Genomic DNA, 19,078 nt, shown 5'->3' with positions numbered 1-19,078 from the left:
CGGGCAGCAGGAGCAGCGCCGGGGTCCGGCGCGTGAAGCAGCGGGGGTCAGGGCCGAACAGCAGCTCCTGCAGCTGGGCGGTGCCCAGGGGCGCGCCTGCGGGGCATGGCACGGGGCCTGGCTGAGTGGGGGCCGAGGACTGCCCGCCCTTGCCGGGTCCCTCTCTTCGAGAGCCTACCGTCTCTTCGGAGTTGCAGGGTCAGGGTGAGCCCAGGGCTGCGCCAGGCCCCTGCTGGGTGGTCCACCGCCAGAACCAGGTAGCGGGTGTCCCGGGACTGGCATAGGTTCTGTGGAGATGGGGGCTCAGCCTGCCTGGTGGGGGTGAGGAGACCAGCCCTGCTCCGCACCCTGGAGCCCCCTTCACGGTTCTAGCCAGGGCCCCCGGAACTTCTCTGTTCAGCACAGTTAAAAAAGCCCCATGCCCCCTCCTCTGCTGGGTGAGGCCTCCTGGAGGCCCTGGAACCACCCCTTTCAACACCCCGGTACCTGGGCGCCTGGCAGCCCGGCCCCAGTGACGGTGACCTCGGGGCCAGGCCCAGGGTACAGCACCAGCACCGCCAGCTCCAGGGATCTGTCTCCTCCAGCAGGGGGCTCCTGGAACTTCAGTGACGGTGCTGGCTCCCATGTCACTGTGCCACGAGGGACAAGTAGGGAAGGGGCGACACCTGAGCTCCTGAGGCCCCGCCCCCTGCCGGAAGCCTGTCTTGCAGTCCTGCGGGGAGACCCCCCCCTCCCACTGGCATGGGCTTGACACCCAGATTTCAGGTGCAGGGCCTTGCCCCGGTACCGCAGCACGGGCGCCCAGAGCACCGTTGGGCTGTCTGGGGCTCTCCTTGGGGAGGGCAGCCCATTCCCTACAGCAGCTCCTGTGGGAGGGTGTGGGGGGAGCATGGTTCTGCGGACCTTCCGGGTGCCCTGCCCCCACTCCCTTCCCACCCTTCATTTGGAGAGCCTGGAGGGCTGTGGGAAGGGTGGGCTTGGAAGCCAAGCATGCGGGGGGGGGGGGGGGAGCCTCCAGACACAAACGGCCCCCACCTCACAGCCTCAACCATCCCAAGAGGGGCTCTGCAGGACCCAGTCTGGAAAGAGCGGTGGCAGCGTGGCCCCCCCAGACCGCGGCCCCCCACGTACCTTCCTCTAGGTGCAGCACCACCAGCCGCCGCCCCCCGGGCTCCCCCAGCCACGCCTGCAGCTGCCGCAGAGGGAATAGGGCAGCGTGTCCGTCCCCGGGGGCACAGACTCCGAAGGTGGCCAGGCTGCGGGGACCCCAGCGCGCCCGCTGCACAGCCTCGAGGAAGGCGTGCTCATAGCCTCTCAGCGCCCCCACCAGCGGAAGCGGAGAGCCGCTCTGGTTCCCACCCCTGCCCAGCGTCACCAGGCACAAGGGGTCTCGTGGAGCGCGGGGCAGCCAGTCCCAGTCTGGGTGGAAGATGAGACCCCCGGTGCTTGTGGCTGGCTCTTCAGGCAGGCCCGGGGTGCTGGGGACCCCAGGGTCCCCGGCCGTCAGCAGAGGCCCGGTCACCGCCAGCACCAGGGCCAGCGCAGGGAGCCGCACGCCCGGCATCCTAGCTGCTGTGAAGAGCCGGCCGCCCGGGCTTATGTGGATGAGACCGGAATGTTTGTGCGGCAGCACAGCCCCTATCTCCTGGGGGGTGACCTTGGGGGCTGATGTCTGGCGCCCCACCGTGCGCCTGGGCAGGCAGGGAGGCTTCTCAAAGCTTCTTCTGTCCCAGCCTGCCCCCCCCATCTTCTCGCCCACGATAGAGTGCAGCCTGTGACCAACAGGTCCAACAACTGTCCTTGGCAAGGTCTCCCCCCTGCAGGCGGGAGTGGGAGCCAGGCCGGGGAGTGACAACCCAGACTATCAACTGCTCCGGGATGGGGGGTTGGGGGGCAGGTGCCCCAGGGGCTCCAGCACCAGGCTCTGATGGGGACCAGGCTAGAGGGTGGTCTTCCAGCAGAGCCGGGGCTCCCGGAGCACCCACTCACACTACCTCTTGGCACCTTGCAGCCCAGGCCATCTTGGCCGAGACCCCACAGAGGGCGAGCAGCCACAGGACAACCTGGAGCCGCTGTGGGCTGGCTGGGTCTGTCCCCCGCCCACCGGTGTCCTGGGAGGACGCAGGGACACTGATGCCCCAACCGCGAGACCCCATGTATGCGGTGGGGACTCACTGTGGGTGTCCACCAACGGCGGGTGAAGCCAGCACACCTAGTGCCCCACAGACCCCGCCCCCAACACAGCAGGTCACTCGGGCATCAGGGGAGGCTGTTTAATGATCGCTGCGGACACGGCGAGGCCTCGTACAAAAGCACTGAACTGAGCCGGGAGAGAAGACACAGGACAAGACACCAAGCTGGCCTGGAGAAGGAGCGGCTCTTTAGTTGGCTGGGGGAGGGGGCGGAATGGTCCCAGGACCCTCGGCGGGCAGCGGGGGCCTCAGCATTGGGGGCATGGGAGTTGGGGGGTGCACCCCAGGATTTGCAGGGTGAACTCCAGGAGGCTGGGGGTGGACCCCAGGAGCTGGAGGATGAACCCCAGGAGCAGATGGATGGACCCCAGGAGGTGGAGGGTGAACCCCCGGAGGCTGGGGGTGGATCCCTGGGGCTGGGGGGTGGACCCCAGGAGCTGGGGGGTGGACGCCGGGGGCCTGGGGGTGCACGGCAGGAGCTGCCGGGTGCACCCCTGGGGCCTGGGGGTGAACCCCAGCAGATGGGGGAGGGTGGACGCCTGGAGCAGGCGGGTGGACCCCTGGAGCTGGAGGGTGGACGCCTGGAGCAGGGGGATGAACCCCAGATGTTGGGGGGTGCACCACTGGTGCTGGGGGGTGGACCCCGGGAGCTGGGGGGTGGACCCCCGGTGCAGGGGGGTGGACCCCAGATGTCGGGGGGTGGACCCCCGGAGCTGGCGGGGGCAGCTGGGGAGGGCCCGGGGGCCCCGAGGGCGCAGGCCCGCTGGGAGGCATAGGCGGCAGGGGCAGGCCTCCTGGTGGTGGCGGGGGCAGAGACTCAGGCAGCGGTGGCCGGGGGGGCAGACCGTTCATCAGCGGGGGTGGGGGTCGCTTCACCCCGGGGGGCCCAGCAGGGAGGCTCGGTGGGGCCGGGGGCTTCTCCATCTTGAAGTGGAACTGAAGGAAAAACTGGACACGCAAAGCGGGCTGAGCGGCACCTCAGGGGAGGGGACAGGCGTGCCAGGGCAGACACCCGCAGCCCCCCAAGTGCCCGGATCCAGACGGACCCACTCACCTGCTTGGTTTCCCGATTCCAGTGAGTCCAGAACTTGCCCTCGGCCTTATCGATCTCCCGGCTCGGCACCTGGGTGGGGACGGGGGCAGAGAGGGGCCCTGAGGACCATGATGGACGTGGCGCGGCGGGACGGGGTCACGGGAGCCGCAAGCAGCCTGGCCGCCGGGGGACCCCGCGGCCGCTACCTTGAAGGCAATGGTCTCGTAGGGCTCGGCGGCCATCAGCAGGTACTGCCAGCGCCGGTCCGGGGGCTCGATCCTCTGCTCGTAGGCGGACATGAAGCGGTGGCGGGGCATGATGCCCTCGGCGATCTCAGGGTAGTCGATCTGTGGGGACAGGGCGGGGGGCAGTGCTGCCGTTCGAAGGACCCCCCCCCCCCAACTGGGCTCCAGGCTCCCCCTTACCTGGAAGAGGAGGCTCTGCTGGCCCATCTCCGTGTCCCTCTGCTTGGTCACTGCAACACACGAGGGTGTCAGGCCCAGGCGAGCGCGTGGTCCCCGAGGCTGCGGGACCACGGCTGTGGACAGACGGCGCCCGAGAACGGGGGGGCAGGATGCCGGCACACGCCGTCCGGCTGGTGTGCCCAAGCTGCCGGCAGGCCCCTGCCCGAGACCACAGTCAGGGGCGTGCGGGCAGGACGGTGGGCCCTGCGGCCCTCACCTCGAGGCCTGGGACGGCACGGAGCGGAAGCTGGGGGGGGGGCACGCTGCGCGTGGGCGGCGGGGGGGGGCGGGTCTGAGCCCCTGCTTCTGGGGGGACGCCCTTGGCGCTACAGCTCTGCAGCCAGGCCTCCAGTGGCCCCGCTCCCACTTGCAGACCGCTCTCCAACAGCTCTGGGGGTGCTGCGCTCCCCCTCGCCCCCGGCGTCTCCACACTACACTCGGGACGGAGACCAGACGGCCCTCCAGGGCCAAAAGGCCTTTGGTGGCCCCCCCACCCCATGCTGTCATCCCAGCTCCAGCTTATTCAGCAGCCTGCCCCAGGGCCTTTGCACGTCGGTGTCCTGCCTGGAAACTGTTTACCTCCCAGGAGCGCAGTCCCCTATGTTCCAATGGAGCCACCGAACCTACTTTCTGGCAGGCGATCCAAGGACCCTCCCCTCTGCCACTGGCTCCACTGAGTGAGTGGTTTCTTGCATGGACCCTCCCCACCCGCCCCTCCTCCAAGTGAAGCACCAACACCCTGTCCCAAGACCAAGGAGAGGGACCTCCCTCCATGGTCACTCATGTCCCCCGAAAGCACAGTAAAGAATCACCAGCTCCCAAGACACTGGGACATGAGGCCAGAGGAGCCACGACACCGAGATACGGTTGTCTGGGAAAGTTCACAGGAAAGGGGGGGCCAGGGCACCAGTGGGCCATCGGTCCCAGCCTGGTCCTTCTGCTGGGAAACCGCAGGAGGCAAGGCCAAGTGGGGGTCTCGGCGGCAAAGGGCCAGAGAACAGCAGTTTCTGTGTGGCTCAAGGTCGGGGCTGTGGGCCAGACTCTCCCAGACCCAATCACCTTTGTACCCCGGCCGGCCGATCTTCACAAACTTCTTCACCTCCACCTTGACCTTCTCTGGCGCCGGCTGGGCGGGGGCCTCTTTGGCTTCCTTGGCGGCTCGCCGGGCCCTGCGGAGGGGATGGAGACAGCGCTGCGGCCCCTCCACACAGGCCGCCAAGGCCACAGGCCCAGGTGCTGGGAGCTGCGCAACCCCCAGAGCGACCTTGGAGTTTGCAAGGCCAGGGGCATGGGGCGGGGGTCCCAGGGTTCCCATGCCGTGGGGCCGGGACAGGCTCAGAGCACCTCTGTCCCTGTCACGTTTCTCGCTGCTCACTAGGGGGTCTTCTGAGAACCCTCACCTCTCTCCCCGCGCCACAGAAGCCCACGCTCCGGCAAGATCGGCCTGAGCGCCGGGGAGAGAGCACCCCGGGACACCCTGTGACCCGGATCCTGAGGGGCGGGACACCGGGCACCAGAAGGGGCCCCAGGTACTCACAAGTTGGTCTGGTGCTTCTTCCCCTGCGTGTGCGCCAAGTAACTCCCCTGCAGTGGGAAAAGCATGCGGGCGGCTTGAGACCAGGGGAGTTGGGGGGGCTGCGGGGGGGGGGGGGTGCAGAGGGGAGCGGCCTCCGGCCGCACAGTGTAAGCCGGCAGAAGCTGGTCCCCCAACAAGGGACATGACCTGTGACGTGGGTGTCCATTCCGATGACAGCCTGGGGACCTCTCCGCAGAGTGGGACAAGCTCTGAATTTCTTATCCGTTGGGGGGACGCAGAAGCCCCCGGGGAACTCTGTGGTCATGACTGGGGGGCTCCTGGCATTGAGTGGGCGGGGGACGCGGCTCAGTGACCACCAAGAGTGACCCGGTGCCACCGGCAGCAGTGCCGGCTCAGGCCCGCTTGTGACCACCAGCAAACGCAACCTGCTCGCTCCCGAGCGGATCTGCACGCCACTGTGCGTGCCACACTACGCTCTTGGGCCCCTCCAAGGGCCCACCCGGGGCCACACCTACGAGACCCCAAACACCGGATGCAGAACTCCCGGTGTGCGCCCACGGCGGCAGCAGGCTGGGGACAGGCTGCTCGGCCTTGGCCGGGAGCACACGGGTCTCCCCAAACGGACGTGTCCAGCGCGCGGAGTTCACAGGCCAGGCGCCGCGCGCCCCGCCCCCAGAGCCCAGGACGCACCTCGTTGTTGTGCAGGGTCAGGCACAGCTTGCACTCGTAGGAGCCCAGGTGGTTCTTCATGAAGTAGGGGTCCTGGGGAGGGAAGCCCCGTGAGCAGTGACCGTGGCCCTGGCGCCCGCCTGCTCCGCGAGGGGCCGGAGTCTCCGTTTCGTCCGAGCAGCACGGCCAGCACTGTCCTCCGCGCAGGTCAGGGGCCCAGGCCACGGGCTCTCGGCCGCACCCTGGTGGCATTTCCGGGACTAGGGGGTGCCGCTGGGTGCCGGCCGCCGGGGCCAGGAAAAGGCCCCTTGCTGACCTCACTGGCTCTGCCAAGTGCCAAGCCCGACACCGAGACCACAAGAGCAGCGGGTCACAACGGAGGCCCGTGGAGGCCCGTGGTCTGAGCGCCGGGCTCCCAGGCCAGCCACGAGACCTTCCGTGAACAGGGGCAGCAGCCCAGACCCGCAGCGGTTCGAATCCTAACGCCACCGCCCAGTGGCCGCATCGTCGGCAATGACCGGTCTCCCTCCCTCGAATCCTCAGGGAAATGGGGACGGGACCAGAGCTGACCTCGCAGGCAGGAGCCAGGCCACCTCTGTCCCAGGGCACACTGGGGGACGTCTGGGGCCATCCTGAGTTTGTCACAACACGGGTGCCCCGGCACCGAGCTGGGGGCGGGGTGGGGGCCCCTGGTCCACCAGCAGCTCTGCACCGCCGAGGACCACGCTGCCCTTCGATGCCTACGGCTAGAGCGTCAATCCACACGACACTGTCCTGGTCCTCGCCACTGGAGAACCATCCCCACCCCCCCACCCCCATCAGCCAAACAAAAAGCCTCAAGCTTGGACAACAGGCAGGCTCTGGGGTGGGCAGCCGGATCGGCTCAAGGTCCACTTCCCTCGATTACAAACCAGGACCGAGGCCCAGAGCGCTGGGCAGCGGGGCCACGGGTGCCAGGTGCGGGCTGTGCCGAACGTGGCTCCGTGGACAGAAGGCAGAGCAAGGAACACGGGAGGGAGGGGGCCTCCTGCCCTCAGGTCACCGACCTTGTTGATGTCGATGGTCTCCAGGGCCAGCTGCCGGAGGCGCTCCCTGCGGTCCCGGTTGCTCTCGGAGGAGGAGGCCACGCCCCCACTCCCGGTCTTCCCCCCGGGGCGGTGCTGGAAATCCATGGTGAGGGCCTTGGGGAAACCTGCAGGGGTGACGGAGAGGCTGTGACCGCACAGGGCGAGACCCCCTCCCCCCAAGTCTCCCATCCCGGCCCCCTGCTATCCTCCCACCCCCACAGTCTCCCATCACCCCCACTCCTGACGGGGATTTAGCCTAACCGCCCCCACTTATGTTTGGGTGGACCGATGGCCCACGGTGGCCCTGGCACACACACCCAGGAAACGGGATGAGTGGCCCTGGGGGAGGCCTGGAAAGGAGGCCGCCACAGCCCTTGAAGTGTGAAGCTCTGAGACTCAAAATGCGGGGAAGCAGTCCAGTCCGGTAACAAGCCTCACCTCCTTCAGGAAGCCTTCCTGGACCTTGGCCCGAGGGCTCAGTGCGTGCTCCCCTGAAGTCTCTGCTTGTCGACGCTCAGCTGACAACCTGCTGAAAGGAAGGAAGTCTGTCCGTCTACCCACTTCTCCTGATGCACAGCGACATTCAACACTTGACTGTGGCCCAGGAGGGCGCTCTCGAGTCCTCGACACCCCTTTCCGTTCCCTGCGACAGCGCCCCCTGCCCCCACGTTCTCTCAGACCCAGCTCACGCCCAGCCTCCGGGCACCTCTCTTGGGTCTCGGAACACTCTCCCTCTTGACTGGCCGATGTCAGCCCCTGGCTGCTGGCTTACACCCACACTACCTTGTCCCTACAGAAGTGAGCTCACAGGCACAGGTCCCGGAGTGAGTGTGACCCCACAAAGATGTCCCCATTCTAATCCCCAAAACGGGGAGTGAGGAATTGTACACGGCCAAAGGAGCTTGCGGGGGGGATAAAGTCAAGGCCCCTGAGGTGGGGGTGACCTGGGTTCCCTCAGGTACCCAGCAGCCTCACAAGAGGGAGGCAGAGAGACATGCAGACCCCGGCTGCTGGCCATGAGGATGGGGGAGGGGCTGTGGGCCAAGGATGGGGCACCTCTGGAAGCTGGGAAAGGGGGGACGCAGGACTCCCTGGGGTCCCTAGCAGGAGCACAAGCCTCCATTCTATGCTTCGGCTCTCCGGACCTGCACAGTAACGAACTCATGCCCCGGAACCACTAACTCGGGGGTGACTGAGTAGAGCAGCCGCAGACAAGGAACACACAGGGCACAGCCAGCTGGGCCCTGGACCCGTGGTGTGGCTGGAGTCACCTCGTAACTCCAGAGGGACCTAGATCTCTCTGACCTGGTTCTCGGCCTCTTGATGAGCATGTGGAGGCCTAACACCTGGGAACCAGCAACGCGTCCTTCCAGGGGCTGCCGACCCGGGGCGTTACAGCTGCCACAAGGCCAGACCTCGTGTTACAGCAGGCCACCCGGAGCTGCCACCCGTGGGAGCGTGCCAGGCCACGTGTGAAGGCCGAGCACCGCCAACCACCCCACTGGCTCAGCGGGACAGCGTTCGCTCTGAGAAGAGGGCTCGATGCCAGGAGCACCCCCTGCCAGGAAGGCAAGTGCATCGGCCCACGGATGGCCTCACCCCCTGTGCCATGTGAGGTGAGGCCAGGGGGGAACCGCGCCCCAGCCTCCCGGGGGCGTCGCGGCTGCCGGACCTGCCACTCCCGGGGTGGGTTGGGGGCAGAGGGACACGGCCAGGGTCCGGGAGGTCTCTCTTCCACGGGTCTCGAGTGACTTGCAGGCCTTTGTGGGGAGACAACAGCCGCCTTCTCGAGGACGTCATGGAGGGCGTTCCCCTGAAAGGCGAAGCTGGGGCGCCTGCAGGGCAGGGGCGTGCGCTGCTCTAGCCGGCAGCCAGGGGTAAAGGTGCCGGACGGCACTCCTCCCCAGGGAAACGCAAATCAAACCCACGTGGACACACTGCCTTGTGCTCATCAGGACGGCTGGTACCAGAAAGAACACAAAGGCAACTGCCCAGACTCAGGGCCCGGCGCTCAGGGGACAGAGAGCCCCTCGTCTGTGCCAATGCCCCTCTCGCCCGGCCCGTCCTGTCCCGTGGTATATGGTGACCTCCCCAAGTGACTGGAAGGTGGTGCTCTTCGTAGGTCTGCTGATGAGCCCAGGCCCCTCTCTGGTGACCAGATAAGCCCCTTGACAGCTAGCAGCTGGCAGAGGGGCGCAGCACGTCTTCAGCTCAGGGAACTGGTCGCAGATACTGAGCTGGTTGCCCCGTTAGAGGGAAACCAGTGACCACTGGAGACCCAGAGGCCGGTTCCTTGTGGCACACATCATCTCTGCGCCCTCCCCCTCCTCCCCCAGAAGCACCATCCCCAGGAGATAGTGTGCCCAGGGGCCCTCAACAGGCTGCTCGCAGGGACTGCAGTTTTGCTCTCAGAAGGACAAGGGACACTGCACTTGGGCTGGTGCCGTGGGGGAGTCCAGCAGAGGAAGGCCAGGCTGGAAAGGGGGGAATCCATCAGAATCCGCCCAGCAAACAGGAGGCGGCCGCCCCCCTACTTTGCCCAGCAGGGAGAGGTCCCCCAGCCCGGTGGCCCAGCAAGAGCACCAGAGACCAGCTCTCACACCCTGATGGCAGGGCCGCTCAAGACCCAAAGAAAACCCCAGCGCCTTCCCAGGCCCGCCAGTCAGCGAGACCCACCAAGTGAAGCTGGTAACTCAAACTTAAACAGATATGAGGAATCCCACATGGAGGGAGGGGAGGGGAGGGAGACACCTGATGGGGACCTCCCCAGAGAGCGGCACCCCGCCGAGTCGGCAAGGCAAATGAAAACCAGAAGGAAACTTTGGAAAGTAAAGATGGCACGGTCCAAAGGAACAGCTGAGTGCGAGAGCTTGGAAGTACAAAGTAAACAAATATTCTACAAAAGAGAATAAAAAAAGGAAAGAAGATCAAGTTTCAGAGCGATAATAGAAATAAGCATGGACGTATCACCAAAGGCACACGAGGGGGCTATCCCAGGGCGGAGAGAACCGAATCATTCAGATACAAACAAACAAAATGCCCATCAATGAAAACAATCGTGAAACTTTACACCAAGAAACTCCTTCAGTTTCTATCAGAGAAAAAGACCAGACACAAAACGTTAGGCACCAGAAGAGAATCAGTCCCCAAATGAATTTTCAGTTCAAAATTTTACACTCTATTTCTATTCGTGACAGTAAACAGCTAACCAAGGATTCAGAATCAATTTCTTTGAAAACCATCTGGAGACGCATCCCGAAACAACAGAGAAAAAGAAACACATAATCAGACAGAAAACAGAAGCCAACTCAGGAGAGCGCCGACAGAAAGTTCTAGACAGCGGCTCGGCTGGAAGGCAAGCAACCCTGGAACAGGGGCACGTGCCAGTCTCTGAGGGGGCTTCTGTGGGGGCGGGGTGGGGGGGTGGAGGATGAAGAAACAATTAATTTGCCTAAACCTGGGAAAAACACAATCCATAGGTATTGAGATGTTGAAAGCTTCGAAGGAAAAAATTCAACAGGCCAAGAAAACCAGGCTGATAGGAAAAATGAGTAAGTCAGTTAGTTTGGGGCGGGGGAGAACAATGGAAGAAAAATACACAAGTGACCCCGTCAGTTGTCTTCGCAGCAGACTGCTTCCAATCTTAGGAAACAGGTGTAACGACGTGACGAAAACTCACGAAAACCCATTCAGAGCGCGGAAGGGGAGGCTGCAGTGCGGGGGGCGGGACGCAGAAACAAGACCACCAATCAGCGGGCCAGGCCCCAAACCCGCACAGACCGAGAGACCCGCTCCTTACAAAAGAACGGGCTCGCTTTCCCGACGGAGGGTAGGCGGCCTGCGGGGCCCAACGAGGGGGCGGGAAACTAGGAAGCAGATGACCAGCGCCAGCTCCCCTCGGCCGGGAGAAGCGGCCCCGGACACGCGAGTCGGACCAGGGCCGGCTAACGGGCCGAGCGCCCCGCCCCAGGACCGCGCTCCCTGCTCGGCGGGCCCGGGGCCGCTGTTACCCCCACGCTACGGGGGCGCGCGCGGAGGTTCCCGGGCCCGAAGAGACCCAGGACCGCACAACCACGACGAAGAGCCGCAAGTCCCTGCTCTCAGGGGTCCTAGGGGCGTGGAGGGCGCCATGTGAGCCGCCACCCAACCCCACGGGCCTTCGGACAGACTTCCGAGGACGCGGGACTCGTTCGGCCCGCCCGGCGCGTGGCCAGGGAGTTGAAGCCCGTGGGCGCCAGGAACCCAAAGCCGCCCGGCCCTCACCCGCGGTCCCTCCGCCCCGTCCACTCGCGTCCTGGGAAGCCGGGGCCCCCGCCCTCACCGCGCGCTGCTCCTCACTCCGCGCCCGCCGCCACTACGAGTACGTTACACGCAAGCGCGTCTTATCCTACGGAAATACTTCCGGGGGCAAAGCGGGCAGGGCCTCCCGTGTGCGCATGCTCGCCCTGCCCGGAGAGGTGGACCGGAGGCTCGGGAGGCGCGAGGAAAGGGGGCGGGACTGAGGGTATGGGCTGGGATTCAAAGTGCGCGTGCGCACCAGCCTCTTTACGACTTCTCGGTTGGTCTAATTTGCGCGGGGTCAGGTATCGCGGGACGCCGGACTGCGACTCGCCCCGTTCCGCCTGCGTCTATCCGCTTCGGTAAAGGGCGCTACTGGTCGTGAGAGTACCTTAGTCTGTTCCCACTCCGGATTCAACTTATTGCGTAGTCATATATCACGATCGTCTGTTTCATTTACTGTCTCCGCGCTCGCGATAGACGGGATGGGCGGTTCGGAGGCGCGCAAGCGCAGTGGCTGCGGCAGCGCTTCCGGGACGGCGCTATGGGACTTTTTTGGCGCGAGTGCGGCCGGCGGCCGGGAGGGCGCGGCCCGTGCTCCGTGTTTTGGGTCCCGGCGGCGCCATGCGCTACAACGAGAAGGAGCTGCAGGCGCTGTCCCGGCAGCCGGCCGAGCTGGCGGCCGAGCTTGGCATGCGGGGCCCCAAGAAAGGCAGCGGTGAGAGGGCCGGGTCGCCGAGGCGGGCGGGCGCGGGCGCGGGCGGGCGGGCGGGCGGGCGGACGGGGGTGGGTGGTCACCGAGCCCGCGCGAGCCCAACCTGTGTTCGTAGTGCTGAAGCGGCGACTGGTGAAGCTGGTGGTCAACTTCCTTTTCTACTTCCGGACGGACGAGGCCGAGGTAGGCTGGCCGGGGAGGCGCCCGGGAGCGGGCGGGGGCCGGGGTCACCGCGGAGGCTCGCCCCCACCCTTCCCTTGCGCCCCCTCTTCCCCGCAGCCCGTCGGAGCCCTGCTGTTGGAGCACTGCAGAGTGACCCAGGAAGAGCCCAGCGGCTTCTCCATCAGTGAGTGATGGGCGTGGCGGACGAGGCCGGGCACGACCCCAGCCCCGCCCGCCTCCGCGGAGGCCAAGTCCACCGCCCCGAGCTGGGCCCTACCCGCTGGGCGCGCCCCGCGTCCTAGCGCCTGCCCTAGATCCGCTAGGACTTTGCCTTTCGCTTGGGAGCCCTGCACTCCTCGGGTGCCGTCATCCTCTGGGCGCTGAGTAGCACACTCCTGGGTCCTGAGCTGGTCCAGTCGGCGGCGAGAAAAGAGAGTCTCTACAAGTTTTTCATGCTACACGCGAAGGGCTTAAAGGGCAGGAACGTGTGCTCCCCCAGATCTGGAGAGCGGAAGTCCGAGATCAGGGTGTTTGCAAGGGTTCCTTGTGGAGAGGACGCTTTCCCGTGTTTTCCTGGCGTCTGGGGGTCGCTGGCGATCCTGGGTGCTCCTTGTCCACAGTTCTCTGGAATCATGCCTCCGGTCCCTGCGTCTATCTCTACCTGGTTTACCCTGTGCTCAGGTTTCTCTTTTTGACAAGGATATTAGTCCATTAGATTTGACGCCCATTTTATTGTAGTCTAAGTAATTATGCCTACAACTGTCCTGTATTCAAATAGGGGTACGTTCCTAGAGTCTCGACTTGAACATACCGTTTTAGGAACGCAGTTCCATCCGTGGCACAGCTGGTGGGAAGCCCTGAGCCTGGACTTGCACTGGAGGAAGGGACAGTTTTGCACTGAGGCCACAGGGAGCTGAGGCCTGGAGGGAAGGATGGTGGGGGGAGCTGGTCACGAGCTGGGGACTGCCCCTCCTGCAGGCTTCATCGAGGATCCGGAGAGGAAGTACCACTTTGAGTGCTGCAGCGAGGAGCAGTGTCAGGAGTGGATGGGGGCTCTGCGGCGCGCCAGGTGGGGGATGCGGGGGGAAGGGAGGGCGGGCCCGCGGTGGGGGCGCGGGGGCAGAGGCAGGGCAGGACTCTGAGCACACACTGCTTTCTCCCCCAGCTACGAGTTCATGCGGAGAAGCCTTATTTTCTACAGGAACGAGATCCGGAAGATGACTGGCAAGGTGCGCAGAGGGCTGGGGGGTGGGGGGTGGGGTTTCTGGGGCCTGGGTTCACACCCCGTTCCACCCGGACAGGACCCCCTGGAGCAGTTCGGCATCTCCGAGGAGGCCAGGTTCCAGCTGGGTGGCGTGAAGGCCTGAGGGCGGGGTGGACTCTCCAGCTTTCCCGCCGGGTTGGAACACGCGCGCCCGTCCTCACCGGCCCCGGGCTTCCTGGGACTTCAGAAACCCAGCATTGGTGGAGGTGGGTGGGGGCAGGTTGGAGAAACCACCCAGTAACCAACCACCCCCATCCTGGTGCCTCCCCCCCCCCCCCCCCGGGACTGGTCTGGCACCTATTGGTGCCACATGCTGCTACCGGGGGACAAGTGCCCCCTCCCAGAAGCTGTGCCCAGCCCTTGGATGCATCCATCCGGGGCCTGGCGGCACCTGAGGCTGGTGCAGCCCTCCTGCCCTGTGCAGGCTGAATGTACGAAGTTAGATGATGCTGTGAAGGGCGCGGGGCCCGTGCCTCCTGGAGCCACTGTGAATTCTACGCCTGCTGACGGGGCCCTGGCTGGGCACCCGCCGGCAGGAGGCTGGAGGCGCTCGGGCCGATGCGCTTGTTTTGTTCTAATAAAGGTACCTCTTTTCCATGTGGGATGGCGGTCTGGGTGGTTCGACCCGGCTCCGGAAGGAAGCAGGCCCGAAGCAGAACCGCAGTGCTCTCTGGGCTGGAGGTTTAAGTGCCCAGGAGCAAGGGCCGGCCTGCCTGAATACAGGAGACCTAGAACCAGACCAGGGGGAGTTGGGGAGGCTGGGACCTTGGCCCATGGGGCCTCTGGTGTTCACAGGCCCTGAGGAAGAATAGAGGCCTGGTGTGAGGAACCCCAAGATGGTCCTGACTGGATCCCACATCAGCTCCCAGGCTTCCCTCGAGCCCAGGCAGAACCTCAGGAAATGTTTTGCCAATGTCAGTCCTGATTTTGTTGCTTTTACTTAAAAAGCGTGCTGGGTAGGCCTGCTCTAATCGGGTGCAGGCGCCAGCAGGGTGGACCCTCCCTGAGGTGGGTGCTCAGTGCCCGGCCACGTGGCTGCCTTGAGGAGGCTTCTTCCGGGAGCCCCCGTCCTCCCCACCTGGGGAGTGGGGAGAGTGGCCCCTCGCCCTCGCGCCTCCCCCGCGCCCTGTCGCAGGCAGAAGTGCTTCCAGCAGACCAGGTTCAAGTGAAAAGTATTTTATTACAGCGCCTAGAGGTGGGGATGCAGAGCGCTGGGGTTCTCTTGGGACAGGAGGAGGGTCAAGCCAGCAGCCCACCCCCAACTGAAACAGTCTACCAGAAACAAAGCAAAGCCCCATCTGAGTTACAAATTCCGGAGAACACACAAGACACCAGCCAGCGTGGCTGGACCACGGAAGGAGGATGGGGGGGTGGAGGGCAGGCAGGGAGCGAGCGGTGTGGGTCAAGAAGGGCGCGCGAGCCTAACACACGTCACAGTCTGCAGCTGCGAGACAGGGCGACTGCCCGGAGGGCCACTTTCCTCGCTGGGTTTTCCTGAGCAGAGCCACTCCCGGGGCCCCCCGGCCTTCCCTGAACTCGCCCGCGGTCAGCAGCAGCACCGGGGCCCCTCGCGCCACCACGCTGCCTCCCGTCCCGCAGCCGGCCTTGCTGCCAGCGGGGGCTGGCCCTGCGGTCACGAGGGCCGAGGGGCCCAGGAAGGACACTCCCTGCCCTGACTCCCCAGGGATGGCGGGGCTGCCATGGGGTGATCCCAAACGCCGCGACTGCGTGCTGACGCTCACTCGCGGATGCGCTGTTTCTATCAGGAGGGGAGGTATGGCACGTCACTAGGGGCCGCCCAAAGTGATGCAGGGTTGCCCCGTTCTAGACCAGGGACTTGTGCTGTGACCTCTCTGCTGCCCGCCCTGTAGCTTTTTGGGGAGCCCTGGGCTCCTGACGGGGTGGGAGCAGACACTACCCCGTCCAGAAGGCCAGGGCCGGGCCTCACGGGGGCGAGGCCCAGCACCTTCGTGCACCAGGAGCACCGGCCCAGAGGGAGGGGCCAGGGCTTTCAAGAACCCATCACGAGCACCATCTTCTGCCTCAACCACTGCTCTGGGCCAGCGGCGCCCCCTCCCCCTCAGGCAAGAAGGGCTCCTGCAGGTCCCTCCCGTGGAAAGCAGGGGTCCAGCCAACCTCGGAAACGGGGCCAGCAGCCAGACAGCTGCCCTCCACAGACGGGCCTGCCCTCCTGAGGTGGCGGGAGGCAGACGCCCCGCCCTCAGGCCCCGCCTGCCGGAGAGGCTGGCGAGGCTGGCTCCAGACCTATGCCTGGGGGTCTACGCCTAGGGGTCAGGAGGAGGCGGGCCCGGCCTTGACCCACCACACTGACCCTCCCATGCCGGGCAGGAGCTCAGGACCTTTATCAAGCAACAAGTTAGACGTACGCGCTGCCCATGTACCCTGGTGGGCTGAAGCACCTGAGGACGGGGCTCTGACTCCTCACCCATCCTGCCGCCCTCCCAGGACCCGGGCTGAAATTGGCCCTTCCAGGGGGTGGGGGGCACCCTTCTAAACACCGTGTACAGACACAAAACTGGTCAGCTGGGGGACCGGGACCCAGTCACAGATTGCTATGCTGGACCCTGCCGGCAACCTCTGGAAACATCCGGAACTCTCCTGCCTTTGCCTTGGTCACCTGCCCCCCAGTGCATTCATTCATTCCCAAGCACCATCAAGACTGCTCCAGGGTGGGGGCCGGCGGAGGCCGGGAGCAGCAGTGCGGACTGGCCGGGGCTGCAGAGCCTGGGGCTGAGGGCCGGCCCCTGGGCCCCTGCCACTGTGCACTTGAATAAATAGGTTTTCCCCCTCTTCTTTTTTAGTTTACTGTGCATTATACAATCTAAAAATAAATGAAGTCAAGTCTATGAAATTTATAAATTTTCATCACATCTCTATAAAATACTGTCACTCATCAGCGTGACTCTCTTCTGTACACACACACCAGGCACCCGTGACTAACCTGCCCCACGTCACCAGCCAAGTGCCGTGAGCTTACTACGCGCTTTGGTGGATGGCGGCGGGGGCCCACGACGGGCACAGATGCCCACGCGGAAACGCACCTGCCGCGCCTCCGGGGAGTCGGGTGCCAGCCCTTCCTCACGAGCACCACTCGGAACGGGCTCCGTGCAGGACTGGGGAGGACCTGGCCCTCCCGCGCCCGCTGGCCGTTCCTATGCCAAAGGGGCTGATCCCAGGACCGAGGGGCCAGCAGTCTGGTGGGGGCCATTCACAGTGTTGGGGAGGGGACTTATTCTGAGGAATGTCACAACAGAGCGGGCCACCCCCCTGCCTGGAGACAGCCATGCCTTTGGTATAGGAAGAGCGGCGGGGGACAACAGGGCAGGCGCCTCGAGGCCTGGGTTTGGCGTTGGTCAACCTCCAGTCAGCACCAAGAGACGAGGCGGCGGCGAGGCCTGCGTCGAGATAGCACCGGGACCGGCAGGCGGCGTGTCCGCGGGCGGGCCAGTCCTTCGGGTGGACGTCTTTACATAGATCCTCTCGTATAGCGTATTTACATTTCTCAATAGGTCGCCTTTATGACTCCGGTGGAGTAAAATAAGTCAGGGTGTTTATACTTTTTAAAAAACGATAAATACTTTATCTAAAACTATCAACAGTACGAGCTGGAGCCGGGCCCCAGCGCCCCCTGCAGGTGTGCGCAGCGCTGATTCACAGTAGAGCCTCGTCCCGTCCTCCGTCTGTCCTGCCGTCCCGGGGCCGCTGCCGCGCCGCCGGCCCAGCCCGTGCGTGCATAGGTCTCACGGTTGAGGTAGAATCCTAGTTACCTGCGGACACCAGCGTGGGGGGGGGGGAAAGGCAACATTAGCGGTCCGCTTGGGGGGCTCGGCCGTTCCCCCAGGCCAGGGAGCCACGCCTACAGACAGAGGACGGCGGCAGATGGGACAGTCGGACAGACAGGCCGTGGTCGCTGCAGGCCCTGCCTCTGCTGGCAGGGACCCCCGGTCCACGCCCCTGGCCCTCCTCCCCAGGAGCCCGGGAGTTGCCGCCCTCCCAGGCCGCCACCTGCCAGGCTCTGCTCGCAGTCTCGCCCCCAGGGGATCCGCAGGCGAGGGCTGCGGGCGGAAGGACTCGGGCGGTGGTCAGCTGTGGGCCAGGCCCAAGCCTGGTGCCCAGATGCCTCCACGCACGCCTCTGACCTCTTCAGAGCCCGTCGTGGCTGCCCAGACACCTGCTCTGACAGCGTGAGGCCACCACACTCGAAAGCTGCTCTACCTCCCGGACTTTCCTGCACCCTGACTGGGGGGCCATCGACTCCAGCGGCCCTGACCCCTCCAGTACCCTGTTAGCGCCCAGCTTCCTTTCCTCAAGTCCCTGCCCCAGAAGGCCCCTCACCCCCAGGGACGCCAAGCAGCACCAGCAGTGGCCGGGCTGGCGGTGCCAGGGCCTGGCCTCCTAACGCGGACACCCAGCCGGTGCAGGCGCCGACGGACGCGCTCCCTGAACAGGCCTCACGGCAACCTTCGTCGCCCACTTCCAAACATGGGCCCTTCCTACACTGTCCTCCGAGGACTCTCCCCTGAGAACCCTGAGGCAGCGGCTGCGCTTCCCCGAGCAGGGCTGTGGCCACCATAACCCACCGGTTCCTGGGGCCTGCAGGCAGGGGGCTCCAGCCTCAAGTGTGGATGGCCCACGGGTGCCTTCTCCCTAAGGCCTAGAGCGTGCGCCGGGGGACAGGCCCGGGAGGCCCGAAAGCCCGCAGAGTGAGGCCGTGCTCTGAGCTGCCCCCGTGGCCCTGGTCCCTGGCTGCTGCAGACACCCAGCCTGCGGGCGACAGCAGGCTTGAGCTACGCTGGGCACACGGGGCTGCTGGCCCCATCCACGTCCTTCCTGGGCACCTCCACTGGGCAGGGGCCAGCCGGCGGGCTCCCTCGAGCTCCGAGGCGGCTGCTTAGCCGTCCCGGTTACCCCGGCTCTCCCTTGCACCTGTCAGAACCGACCGCTCTCCGTGGGCGGAAGGACAGACAGCTCAGGGGCTCATACGGGCTCCCTGGCCGGGCTCTAGCCTTACCTTACAGAATACGAACCGCTAGCTAAGCAAGGCCTTTATCGCGGCTCAACCCCCGCGAGGCGCGCGGCACACGGAGGCGGCATGCCAAGGGAAACCCACACGGCCGACGGCCCCGCGGAGCTGGCCTGCGGGATCACGGGCGCCGCCTGGGCCAGCGCCAGCCCGGGCAGGGGCTGGTGGTGCACCGTGAAGGAGGGGCGGGGGGCCTTGTGCGGGAGGGAGGCGAGCTTGAGGGACAGAGAGGCGTTAGCAGGCTGCAGAGAGGCGGCAGGGGCGGCGGGCAAGAAAGCCTGGTTAGCCGGGAGGGACGCGAGGCGCTGCAGAAGCGTGGGCTCGGGGTTAGCAGGGAGCAGCGCGGGGCTGGGAGGCAAGGCGGCGTTAGGGGGAGGGGGCGCGGGGAGGGGTGGCTGCCCCGGAGGGGCCGGGGGCGGGGCGCCGGCCACCGCCTGCAGCGGGGTTAAGCTCAGCGTGGCGCTGCGACACGCAGCCCCGCTGCCGAAACTGGCTCCAAACGGATGAGCGGAGGCGGAAGGCACCGCGTGGTTAAAGACACCTGCAAACAGGAGAGAAAAACTCAGCTTCAACGGGGGGCAGGTCTCCAGTCAAGCGAAGAGAGACGTGGCGGCGGGAGGCAGACAGCGGCCGCAGCTCCGCGGGCGTCACAG

The 19,078-nt window shown here is 65.5% G+C and overlaps 4 protein-coding genes across 8 annotated transcripts in view; 1 reads left to right on the top strand and 3 right to left on the bottom strand.

Annotated features, from left to right (window-relative positions):
* The window catches only part of AMH (anti-Mullerian hormone), a 2,684-nt gene extending 523 nt beyond the window's left edge, over positions 1-2,161 (bottom strand). The window contains exons 1-4 of the mRNA XM_029916401.1: positions 1,132-2,161; positions 487-629; positions 179-287; positions 6-96 (exon numbers count right to left, since the gene is read on the bottom strand). Of these exons, the coding sequence (XP_029772261.1) occupies positions 6-96; positions 179-287; positions 487-629; positions 1,132-1,747 (959 nt within the window). The 5' untranslated portion in view covers positions 1,748-2,161. The remainder of the gene's footprint in view (positions 1-5; positions 97-178; positions 288-486; positions 630-1,131) is intronic.
* A 98-nt stretch (positions 2,162-2,259) lies between these two features.
* On the bottom strand, positions 2,260-12,260 carry SF3A2 (splicing factor 3a subunit 2). 5 transcript variants are annotated; one of them, XM_029917206.1, is made up of 10 exons: positions 12,059-12,260; positions 7,401-7,491; positions 6,942-7,087; positions 5,917-5,988; positions 5,227-5,273; positions 4,749-4,858; positions 3,651-3,700; positions 3,432-3,572; positions 3,247-3,315; positions 2,260-3,140 (listed from the first exon to the last, which is right to left on the bottom strand). In XM_029917206.1, exons 3-10 carry the CDS (start codon positions 7,065-7,067, stop codon positions 2,382-2,384), a joined length of 1,374 nt encoding a protein of 457 aa, XP_029773066.1. In that variant the 5' UTR covers positions 7,068-7,087; positions 7,401-7,491; positions 12,059-12,260; the 3' UTR covers positions 2,260-2,381. The 5 variants fall into 5 exon arrangements, with proteins under 5 accessions (XP_029773066.1, XP_029773064.1, XP_029773063.1 ...); XM_029917204.1 differs by lacking the exon at positions 12,059-12,260 and adding an exon at positions 11,226-11,338; XM_029917203.1 differs by lacking the exon at positions 12,059-12,260 and adding an exon at positions 11,226-11,338 and having other exon boundaries at positions 7,401-7,488.
* PLEKHJ1 (pleckstrin homology domain containing J1) lies at positions 11,531-13,983 on the top strand. Its single transcript, XM_029917208.1, has 6 exons — positions 11,531-11,958; positions 12,071-12,138; positions 12,235-12,301; positions 13,096-13,186; positions 13,283-13,346; positions 13,419-13,983. The coding sequence occupies exons 1-6, from the start codon at positions 11,865-11,867 to the stop codon at positions 13,482-13,484; spliced, it is 450 nt and encodes a 149-aa protein (XP_029773068.1). The 5' UTR covers positions 11,531-11,864; the 3' UTR covers positions 13,485-13,983.
* Positions 13,984-14,541: 558 nt separating this feature from the next.
* The window catches only part of DOT1L (DOT1 like histone lysine methyltransferase), a 40,175-nt gene continuing 35,638 nt past the window's right edge, over positions 14,542-19,078 (bottom strand). The window contains exons 28-30 of the mRNA XM_029916397.1: positions 19,051-19,061; positions 18,414-19,009; positions 14,542-17,169 (exon numbers count right to left, since the gene is read on the bottom strand). Of these exons, the coding sequence (XP_029772257.1) occupies positions 18,449-19,009; positions 19,051-19,061 (572 nt within the window). The 3' untranslated portion in view covers positions 14,542-17,169; positions 18,414-18,448. The remainder of the gene's footprint in view (positions 17,170-18,413; positions 19,010-19,050; positions 19,062-19,078) is intronic.

The sequence above is a fragment of the Suricata suricatta genome, chromosome 12, assembly GCF_006229205.1.
Source record: "Suricata suricatta isolate VVHF042 chromosome 12, meerkat_22Aug2017_6uvM2_HiC, whole genome shotgun sequence".
In the NCBI taxonomy this organism is placed as follows: domain Eukaryota; kingdom Metazoa; phylum Chordata; class Mammalia; order Carnivora; family Herpestidae; genus Suricata; species Suricata suricatta.
This window is presented reverse-complemented; position numbering and strand designations above follow the sequence as displayed.